The following is an 11666-nucleotide window of genomic DNA, read 5'->3' on the forward strand; positions in this document are numbered from 1 at the left end:
AAAACTTTTTGTGTCTGAAAAATTGTGTTAAGATAACAGCATGTGGCTCCCCCTTACGTTAGAGCTGAAAATGGGCAGTGTAGCACAGTGGGTAAGGAACTGGGCTTGGATATCCATTACTGGATAGGACACTGCCGTTGTACCCTTGAGCGAGGTACTTAACCTGAATTGCTTCAGTACATATCCAGCTGTATAAATGGATGCAAGGTAAATGCTGTGTAAAATGTTGTGCAAGTCGCTCTGGATAAGAGCATCTGCTAAATGCTGTAATGTAATGTTAAATATGCCCCACTGTATGCTTTCATTTTTTTACAGTCATTCTACTCACTTTCATGAAGGGTGCCAATAATTCTAGAATTGGCTGCTCACTTGATCTAAAATAGTATGTTTTTTAAAACCCAGAAAGAACTCTATTCCTTTCATGTGCTTACAGGCAACATTAAATTATTGAACTTACCTCACTGTTAACATAAATGTTATCACCCCCGGAAGCAGACGGATCTTCAACAGACCCCTTTCCCCTGCTGCTAGATGGCATTAAAGACAGTCAATTCAGCATTATTCATTTATGTTTAATCAGAATATGAGTCTAAATATTTTTCTTCTGTGTACTTTAGAGACCTACTGGGATTTGGCTGGCGCTATGTTTTCCTGTGTTCCCACATGCTGGTCATCGCTGTGAAAATAAAACAAGAAATGACACGCGTATTACACACCCTAGCCCTTCGCCGCGGCAACACCCAATGCACATTAAGCGTGTGTGTCATGCAAAATTCACCGTGAGCCGGACAGAAAACTGCAGATAACAGACGGCTAATCAGCAAAAGTGAGGACTATTGATCGCCGACTGAAATCTCCACTGCTTAGATAGTGTGTGTAGTACCCCACTCCCACGGCACCAGCTGCTACTAGTTCAGCTCGTATTTGATGTGGAAAATATGACTCTTTGTCACATTAAGAAAGAGCTGTAGTGGGCTATGCTGGTCAAGAGTCTGACAACGATTTGTTGACATGCCTTCAAAACCTGTGCCAGACATGTCAGTATGATTGTCTGGAGCTATTACCTACTTTTTAAACTGAAATCATCCTTGTCAAATTTGCGTGCTTGCCTGCAAGTCTGTATGTACATTCTTGAGGCGATTTTTAAGAATAAATTTGCAGTTTTGAAAAAATAATTATATTTTAAAAATGGATTTTGCTAACCAACAAAAGGCAGTTGTTTTGTGGCTTGTGTTAATTGTTCAAAAAACTTTTGAACCAGTGTTCCAAGCAATTAGTTCAAGCTATGACTAGGTAGAAATTGGTAGTGAGTGTAGCATGAAACCTAGTTATATAATTAAATGCTCCTTTTGGACCACATTTAATTATATAGCTAATTAAGTATGCAGCTAGTTACTGTTCGCTGTTAATTAATAGTATTAATATTTGTCTATACTGAATATGCACATTTTTCTGTTGCATACTTTGGAGACTTACAGGCCTGCAGTTGAGTAAACAGGGTTTATCTTAACTTCCACACTTTAAAAGCAACAAAAAAAAAATGTTATACATGTTTCATTTGCCACATTTTAATTAGCGATTTCGTATGCTAAAACATAAGCGTAGGTAGGTGGGCCTATGATGTGACATCCTCTGAGCACTTCGGTTTGCATTTCGTACCAAATTCATCCAAACAACAGCCAGCCCAGTTTCAGGGGATAATGTATATTAAATGTAAAAGGCATGTCAAAGAATTGACAAAGCAGAGGGACATTTATAGGAGCAAAAAGAAACGAAACCAGGAGAAAAGAAGGCTTCACTGCAGGCAATGAACTTTCGATTTCCTGGTCCATCTAAACATAATCCCATATATGTCGAAACATACAGCATACAAACAGCAGCCTGCGGGTGGCTTGCATGTTGATGTAATCAGTCCACCAGTAATTATTAACACGGCTTCATAAGCATTCCAGTATGTTGCAGTTACGTACACAATCAAACTGAGCACTTACTGCAACTGCAACATTGTATTGTGTCATTGTACAAGTCTTGTACTCCCTTTGAAAAGTGAACGGTACATTTTTTCACTTTATATAATATGTGTTGCAGTACCTCTTCCTTTTAAAACATATCTCGGGGGCATATATTATGAAATTTCCAGTCTGATGTGAGGGGTTTTCTAAATAACACTTACCATTTTTTTCGTCTTGAACATTTCCACAGCAATAAAATAACCAATATGAGCACAAAGGCAGAAGCAGCCGAGCCTGATAAGTAGATGGCCATCAGTACTCCTGTGAGGATAAATTCCAGATTAATTGGGATGGCAGGTCTGCCATCCCACCATGTTACACTTTAAGGATAAGGATATTGCTGATGCCTTACTTTGCTGAGAGTTTCACTACAATAGGCTTACCAATAGGCTGGAAGGCATATTCAGAACACAGAATGTCTCAGAATATATTAATATAGAGAATAAAGAAGTATTAGATTGTTTCAGGCATTTAGCAGACGCTCTTATTCCGAGCAACTTACATTGTATCCAGTGATTCAGCTAGATAAGTTCTGGAGCAATGCAGCTTAAGTATCTTACTCAAGGGTACAACGACAGTGTCCTACCGGGAAATCGAACCTGTGACCTTTAAGTTACAAGACTAACTCCTTAGCCATTATACTACACTGCCACGTACTGGAAAAATTACATTAACTAAAGACAAGTTCTTGGCCCTGATGGCATATACCCAAGAGTACTCAAAGAGTCAGGTGAGACTGTAAACCACTGGCAGAAAGTTTTGGACAGAAATACCAGAGGACTGGAAGCAAGGTAATATAATGCATATATATATATATATAAACTGAGAAAACCCCCTTTGATAGTGAAGGAAAATGGTAAAGTACCTCTTTGGTTGGTTTCCAGGACCCTTGTTTCGTTCCCATGTTTGTTGCTGGCGTAGCAGGACACCACATCAGTAAGGCCCAGGTGGAAATGCAGTGTGTGAACAGTGGCGGAGTCCTGTCCATCTGTGCTGTGGACGCTGCTGCTGTTTTCAGTTTTGCCATCTGCAAGTTTCCACTGGACTCTGTTAGCGGGCCTGGACTCCACCAGGCACCGGCAGTTCACCCCTGTGATTTCTGCAACACAGCCTGATTGTGCTCCAATGCTTGGGGGGTCTGGAAATTATTAAAGAATTCCTATTATTATTATGATTATTATTAGATTTTTTAAACTACAGTTTTCAGTTTATTTAAATACTGTGCCAAATGTATGCCCGGATGACTAACTAGTCAAATTTTAAGATAAGAATGACCGTCTGCCTTTGTGCACTGCTGATGATGTTATATCAAATAAATGGAAAAGTTGAGGCCTGACAATGACTTACACAAGTTCATGTGGAGATGAATCATACACAGCAATTTTAATTCAATTTGGACCTCTTACAGAAAGACATCTGTAGTTGTAGTTTAAAATCAAGCAGATCTCTCCTGAGATTCTTCCTCCATTTTATTTTTATGTCAAAACACTGATAACTGGAGACCCATCAAACACTGCAAATGTGTACCCAACACATCTCTTCACCTGATATATGCTCAGAAAGATGGTCATTATGTATTAATTTCAGGCCAGACGACAAAGACGTGAGGGCCTGTGTGTAACTGTCCAAATGAAACGTTTTGATCTGTACTTACACTCCACGCTGATCTTGGCCGGAGTGGAGTTCTTGTGCCCCTCTGTGTTGATGGCTGCGCAGTAGAGAGCTTTAGTGTGTCTGGACACGTTGTGCAGTTTGTAGATTCGTTCCTCTGACAGCAGAGTGCCAGTGATGTTGTACCACTGGTAGCCGTGTGCAGGAGGGTTACTGTCACTGGAGCACTGCACCTCCACAGCATCTCCCTCCTTCACCACTGTGGACTCAGGCTCGACCTCCACACGGACTGGGGCATCTAGATGAACGACAACAGTCACAAACATAGTTTATTTCCACATAAACTCATAACATGGTCCTTTATTTGAACGTTTCACAAGCTAGGAGATATAAATACCCTCAAACTAAAGCTGACAATCCGCATTTTAACCTCGCATTCATTGTATTTCAAATCCAATGTGCTGGAGTACAGAATCAAACCAACATAAATTTTGTTACAGTCCTAATACTTTTGCATTTACAGTAACTGTAAATTATCTCATATTTCATGTGATGCATACCCAGATAGAGAACAATTCTACGAGTTTACATCTTCTTATAGCAGTATCACATATTTAGCCTCAGAATAAGATGCTATCAAAATGCATTAGTTCTCATTTTGAAGAATATTGTGAAATACTTCAGGCTTTGTGCAAAAACATGTAAAAAAAAAAAATTAAATAAATAAATTAGCCCACTTACATGCCACATTCAAAATTTTAGAAGATTGCACAGATGTAACTTGCTGATACTTTGCTGTGCAAATCAGATGCTGGTTGTGGTCAGAGTTTGTCGCAGTGAAAGTCAGGCTTGACGTCACTCTCCATTGGCCATTGAGCAGCTCCTCTGATTGGTTGGTGATTGTTCCACTGCGGCTCCAGGTAAGGTGAGGCAGCTCCGTGGGACAGGAGTGAGACACAGAGCAGGAAGCAGTCACAGCGTCACCTGCTTTGACCTCCCCGCTCACGGTCAGCCGTGGGGAGGCTGGAGAGTCTGTAGTCAAGTGATAACAAGCATCTAATAAACCGCCATCTGTAAGCTACAAGATCCCAATGAATCATTTTCAGTTTTCGGTTAACAAAGTGAGCTGTCACAATTCTAGAGAATAAAGCCATGAAAACATATTTCCAATGACAGTTGGTCTCAAGCATGCAGTGGGGCTTTCAACAGACAAAAAGTGCACAGACCTAAAAGGAACTGCTTATGTTTTAAAATGACTTTAACGCAGGATCTTATCAGTATATACTCATGATTTAAAAACTAAGCCACATAGAGAACACTTCTTCAAACGCACCTTGGACATCAATGGAGACCATATTCTCTTTGTAAGAGGCCTTATCAAATTCATGAATCTCTATCCTAAAAATAAATGGGCCATTGTCCTTTTTTTTCAGGTGATTAATTCTCAGTGAACAGTTCTTCCTTGCAAGATCCCCAATCAAATTTGTCCGGCCCCTGAATTCTTCCATCACTTTGGAGGAGTCCGGGTGGTAAATGGGTTGGTAGTTGGTCATATGCCATATTCCTGTCATTGCTGGAGGCTTTTTTGGGGGGTCTGGGTAATTGAACTTGCAGGGAACCACGACACACGACCCCAGCAGTGCTGAGATTGTTTCTGGTATTTCTGCAGTCCATGAAGCCGCGTGCACATTTAGCACTGGAAAAAAAACACAATCATAGTGTGACATTATGAGATTATGTTCCATACAGACTTTAAAATGGTGTGAATTGCGTTCTTGGCTAGAAATAGCTGTACTATTGAGTATTGTACCTTATTGAACCTGTGTTTTGTAGTTGTCCAATGACCATGATATGCACTTTTGTACGTCGCTTTGGATAAAATCGTCTGCTAAATAATGTAAATATTTTAGTTTTTTGTCATTTTTACTCCTAGATTTGTTTCTGAATTTCTTGGCAACACTTTTTCCAAATTAGCCAAAATGTATATGATCAGCCATTTTAGTCTCTTTCTAAAAGAGAAAAAAATAATCTACATGTTAGTCTGTGTCTTTGTATCTCGCTGATTAACTAATTGAGCTCAAGTAAGTGTAAACAAAAAAAAAAAAACAGTCACATTTATGTGTCAATGTTTTTATTTCAAAATAAATTTGAATATTACATTACAGGCCTTTATCAGATGATCATATTTAGAACGACTTATACAACTTTTTTTAAAAATTTTTTTTACATTGCATTCATTTATACAGCTGGATATATACTGAAGCAATGCAGATTAAGTACCTTGCTCAAGGATATAACAGCAGTGTCCTACCTGAGAATCAAACCTGTGACCTTTAGGTTACAAACCCAGTGCCTTACCCATTATACTGCACTTCCGCCCCATGTAAGCCACAGGCAACTGCAGAAAGTTCTGTGCTCTGCTATTTTGCCCTTAATTATCTAGATTTCATCATCTTTCAGATATTGTAGCTACAATCACCTTGACTGAATTAGGCAAGCCTGAGCTTTTAACATATTATTGGCTGAAAAGCATAGGCTCACTGTAACCACCAAGGCCAGTTGTGTCTTTTTTTTTTTTTTTTTGGAATACCACGGACACCCAAATAAAATCCATTTTGGCTTCAACAAATATAAGTAATTTAGCATTTTTCTTTTATTCATGTCAAAGTGAACAAGAATCATTCAGTGCCAACAATGAGGGATTTTAGTGTGTACCTATCACCAATTAAGTGAAATCTCAGAACTCTCTCCAAATTTCAATAATGAGTAGCAAAGTAAGTTACAGTTTGACTATGGACAAAAGACCTTTCTTAACATTTCTTAACATAACATAATGATGAGAACAGGCCATTCAGCCCAACAATGCTTGCCATATTCCTGACTATATTGTACCTAGTGGTCTAAGTACCTACAGACTAGTTAGTGTCTAACACCATATCAAGCCTGGTCTTGAAAAGCTGAAAAGGTTTCTGCCTCTACTACGTGACTTGTGAATAGACATATTCTTCCTGTAAACAAGCTGAAAGAGCAACAACAGAATAAAAACAGTACCATATGAGTAGATGGCATAAAACCATAAAGCCTGTGTTGTCATTGCAGATGAATGCAGAGGAAGACCTTGCCTGGTGGAAGAGAAAGAAATAGTTGCATGATATAGGGCCACTTTTAAAGACAGTAAACATAGTCCATTGTGGAGTACTGAACCTCAAGAAACTCAACTCAGGTTATTTATAACTGAACCGCAGAAACAGTGAAATGCAACACAACTCTGCAAAGTGTTAAAAGCTTGGTCAGGTTTGGCTGAAGGCATTTGGTTCAAGTAAAACAAACCCCAATTGTTGAGACAAAGGACATACATATTTTTAAACATATTTTCTTGTTTACACAAACACAATGTATAGTATAAGACTGCACAGTATACTGCCTTTTATTGCTAATATTTAACAATTGTACACAACTGCATGTTTTGATCAACATTTAAAGATTTTTTAAAAGAACAACATTACATTACATTACATTCATTTGGCAGACGCTTTTATCCAAAGCGACGTACAAAAAAAGTGCATTTCATGGTCGTAGACAACTGCTGAACACGGGTTCAGTAAGGTACAATACTTATTTTGTACAGCTATTTCTAGCGGAGAACAGTGAACACTATTCTGGCCTAACATCTGCAAAGCCAACTAGGCAGAAGAATAAGCTACAGTATTAGGACAAATACAAATTACCAAGAGTGGTTGGGATGGGGCAACATGTAACAAGTGACAGGAAAAGGGTTTTTTTTTTTTTTTTGAAAGTGAAATATACAGCGTGGTGGTGGTTAGTCTAGATATAGTCTGAAGAGATGAGTCTTCAGGCCACGGCGGAAGATGGGTAGTGAGGGGGAGGTTCGGAGAGGGACGGGGAGTTCGTTCCACCACTGGGGAGCTAGGGTGGAGAAGCTCTGTGATCCCTTTGGGCGGGTGGGAGGGGTTACAAGGCGCCCTGCTGCTGCAGAGCGGAGTGGTCGAGCAGGCACATAGAATTGAGTCATGTCCTGCAAGTAGATGGGGGCTGTCCTGTTGGCAGCAGTGTAGGCAAGGGTCAGGGCTTTGAACCGGATCCTGGCGGCGACCGGTAGCCAGTGAAGTGATCGCAGCAGAGGAGTGACGTGGGAGAATTTGGGGAGGTTGTAGATGAGTCGGGCAGCGGCATTCTGAATCATCTGTAGTGGCTGTATGGCACAAGCTGGCAGGCTTGCAAGGAGAGAGTTGCAGTAATCAAGGCGAGAGGTCACCGTAGCCTGGACTAGCAGCTGGGTGGAGTGCGTCGTCAGGTATGGTCGAATCCTTCTGATGTTGTACAGAGCAATACATGAAGGCCTTAACTTTGATTTGTGATTAAATTTAGATGCCCGTTTCTTTTTTTTTCTATTTTTTACAGACAGCTGTCTGAGTTCAGCAATCATGAACATGAATCTGCTAAACCGAGTTTGTGGAGAAAAACTATTTCCTGCATTTATTTGTTTTTCAAAGTAAACAAAAATGTTGACTGAATACAGGCTTCAGCATGCCACATACATATGCAGCATTAGCGTTTAATAGCATGAGCATTGTGTCGGGTTTCAGTCATACATTAATAAAGTAACATACTACTAGTTAGTTAGTCAGTCAGTTAGTTAGTTAGTTAATTAGTTAGGGTCTTTATTATCCCCTTGGAGTAATTTGTTCTGCAGCATAGTCTACAATAAATAACAATATATATATATACCCATGACAACTGATAGATTAAAAAACATTTTTTTAAATACTGCACTTTATATACCAAAGATTATGTTTTTGAAATGTATGTATAAAATGTTTCATCTTTCATTAATAATACCCTGTGTTGTATTTTAAAGTCACATGACTATTAATGTCTCAGTAAATACAGTAGGCCTACACAAGGCTATCGCCTGATTAGGTGCAGCTTATTTCCTTTTTTGTTTCCGGAGTCTGTGGTTCTTTGCTCTTGTTCATTTAATGTCGTCTACTGGCCGCAAGGACAGGTTTTGTCCTTGTTTGTGTAACATAGTTTAATGTTCAGCTGAATTGTTGATACAGTAGGTTTCCAGTTGGGTCTGCACTTGTTGCATGTGCTGTCTCTCTTGAAACCATACTCTCCCGCTCTACAGCAATTCAATCCCAAATATTTGCACAGTTTTCATTATAAGTAACTGGATAAGAGAATCTGCTAAATGTCAGTAAAGTAAAAAGCCTAAATTACTGACGCCAAACATTTAAAATAAGTTATAGCATTTTTGTTTTGCTTTTCTGCTTTGTTTTGTTGGGATTGTTTAACTGTACAGTTTAACCGGGCTGGCTAATTTTCTGGGTTCACTTCACTTTACAACATCTCTCTATCAGTGTGTCCCTACCACCATCTCTGCCCACATAAGAAAGAAAAACACGTAAATCGCCTGCCAGAAATAAAATTAATTAATTAATTAATTGCACAATATAAACACAATATTACACAAAATATGCAGTCAATTAGTGCCAGTTCATTCACAAGGTAATGGAAAGAATACTATAATATTAATTTGTATTCAATATAACACATGAAATGTAATGCAGCACATTCAAAGAGCATAATGTCAGGCTAAAATATCCAATATTTCAACTAAATTGTGCCAATAGTTGTCAAATTATGGCTTTTAATAGGTGGTAGCATACACCTAAATGCCTAAAACATAATCAACCCATAATTTAAAAATCAGCACACAGCCACATGAATACATACCTGCACTTTGATAATTCTGTTTCACTGTAATCCTCGCAAGATTATTCGATTTGTGCAGCCGATGAAGACACGATCAAGCAACTGGTCAGGTCTGACTGTAAATGTGCATCATGTACCACATCCTAATAACAAAAGACAACTTCCTGCCTTGTAACTGAGCTAATTTCCTAAACACTCATATGAACTGGTTGGTCTGATTGGTCATACAGTAATAACTGTTTTGATCACACATTTCTATTGTGCTAAATACAACTCAACATTTCCAGCTCATCTCTGTAGCACAGCCTTACAAGGAACCTACCACAGGCACACCATGTGAAAAAAGTGTTGCTTCTGTAAAATTACTTTTTACCATCCTGCTTATGTATTAAAAATGAAATGAAATGTATAAAGCCAAAACAAACATATGGGGCAAAATTACATCTTCCAAATTATAAAGTTAAATCAATTCCTGTCTATTTATATTATACTTGTTAATCATGTCAAATATTTTGGTTGTACTGTAAATAGATTTTTAGTCATAGTAATATAATATACGTACAGTAGAGCATATAAACAGTTACTGAAAAATTCAAACAGCTGTGGAAGAAGGCCAGCTAAACCGCTCCATCTCCACCAGCAGATGGAGCATTAACCACATCACCCCTCCACAGTTTGCCTCTGGCTTCCTGTTACGGTAGAGGTAGAGAGGAGTGTAGGACGGCTTCTTCACAGAGGATTTTGCTGTTGAATCTTTTCGGTGCATCGGTGAAGGTAAAAGGTAAGCCATTCCTGTATTATTGGTCTCTCATTTACAAATGAATTTCATCATTATACATATGCATTGTTACATATTCTGTTAAATGCAAAAGTACTGGGACAGTATTTTTGTTTTGGCTGTGTACTCTAACACATTGGATTTACACTGTATCAAACAGTTGATTTTGACACACCCAAAGTTTTGGCTATGCCTCTGATCAATTTATTCCGTAGCCTCATGATGGTCTAATTTACTGGCATTGACACTTTCTGGGTGTCATGTATATTAATTAATGCCATGCAGCTGGTATTCAGCAAGAATCAGCTGAGCAGCTAATTACTTTTGTTCCTCTAAAATGGGGGACTATTTATAAAAAGTGTTGCAATTCCTACACGGTTAAAGCTGTATATGCCCTCAAATTAAAGCTGACAGTCTGCACTTTAACCTCATACTCAATTTTTTATTTTCAATGTGCTGGAGCAGAAAAGCCAAAAAAACAAAAATCGTGTCACCGTGCTGATATTTTTGCATTTAACTGTATATGTATCGGGCGGCAGGGTGGTGCAGTGGGTAGCACTGTCGCCTCACAACAAGAAGGTCGTGTATTCGAATCTCAGCCAGGGTACTCTGGTTTCCTCCCACAGTCCAAAGACATGCAGGTAGGCTAATTGGAGACTCTAAATTGCCCATAGGTATGAGTGAGCGAGTGAATGGTGTGTGTGCCCTGCGATAGATTGGCGGCCTGTCCAGGGTGTGTTCCTGCCTCTCGCCCAATGCATGCTGGGATAGACTCCAGTGCCCCCTGCAACGCTGCTCAGGATATAGATAATGGATGGACCCAGCTCAGGATAAGCGGGCATAGATAATGGATGGACCCAGCTCAGGATAAGCGGGTATAGATAATGGATGGACCCTGCTCAGGATAAGCGGGTATAGATAATGGATGGACCCAGCTCAGGATAAGCGGGTATAGATAATGGATGGACCCTGCTCAGGATAAGCGGGTATAGATAATGGATGGACCCTGCTCAGGATAAGCGGGTATAGATAATGGATGGACCCAGCTCAGGATAAGCGGGTATAGATAATGGATGGATGTATGTGTGTCCGTGGAATCTTTTCACCAAAGGGTGAGCTTGTACTTGCCTTACCTTGTTGTTGTGGCTGGCATTTCACTGACTAACTGGATAAAGCTAGGTGTTGATTTGAGACAAAAACCAGTATATTTTTGCTCATCACTGTTTGGTCCATAAAAATTTGGCGAGAGCTATGTTATTTTGTGCATTAATATGCACAATGTGGTAATACACAATTCGTAAACTGAACATTGTAGATTTACAGTTTAATTTTTAATCATTTAAGCCATTGTCAGGACGGCTTCCATCCTTATTCAATTTGGAATCACAGTAGCTTTGCAACCATTTTTCCCTGTTCCTCTTGTTCCTCTGATGTAATTCACACAGTGTGATGTTAGAACTAGTTTGACAGTCTTCCATCCATCCATCCATCCATCATCTATCGTACAAGGGCCATATATTTATCAC

The 11666-nt window shown here is 39.3% G+C and overlaps 2 protein-coding genes across 8 annotated transcripts in view; one reads left to right on the forward strand and one right to left on the reverse strand.

Moving 5' to 3' along the window:
* LOC118235876 (sialic acid-binding Ig-like lectin 5) overlaps positions 1-11666 on the forward strand; it is a 63749-nt gene that overhangs the window by 34078 nt on the left and 18005 nt on the right. The window contains exon 1 of one of the 4 annotated variants that reach the window (XM_035433765.1): positions 10098-10143. The exons of the other annotated variants lie outside the window; for them this stretch is intronic. The gene's annotated coding sequence lies outside the window, so the exon portion shown is untranslated. Of the gene's footprint in view, positions 1-10097; positions 10144-11666 lie in introns of those variants that run through there. 4 annotated transcript variants of the gene reach the window in all.
* Positions 1-11666, reverse strand: part of LOC118235801 (sialic acid-binding Ig-like lectin 5) — a 43055-nt gene that overhangs the window by 2173 nt on the left and 29216 nt on the right. For 2 of the 4 annotated variants that reach the window (XM_035433636.1, XM_035433652.1), the window contains exons 5-9: positions 3667-3921; positions 2878-3150; positions 2174-2273; positions 626-676; positions 458-527 (exon numbers count right to left, since the gene is read on the reverse strand). In XM_035433636.1, the coding sequence (XP_035289527.1) occupies positions 458-527; positions 626-676; positions 2174-2273; positions 2878-3150; positions 3667-3921 (749 nt within the window). Of the gene's footprint in view, positions 1-457; positions 528-625; positions 677-2173; positions 2274-2877; positions 3151-3666; positions 3922-4364; positions 4656-4956; positions 5320-6674; positions 6746-9383; positions 9693-11666 lie in introns of those variants that run through there. The other 2 variants (XM_035433627.1, XM_035433645.1) reach the window with 2 other exon arrangements.

Source organism: Anguilla anguilla, chromosome 1 (assembly GCF_013347855.1).
Source record: "Anguilla anguilla isolate fAngAng1 chromosome 1, fAngAng1.pri, whole genome shotgun sequence".
Classification (NCBI taxonomy): domain Eukaryota; kingdom Metazoa; phylum Chordata; class Actinopteri; order Anguilliformes; family Anguillidae; genus Anguilla; species Anguilla anguilla.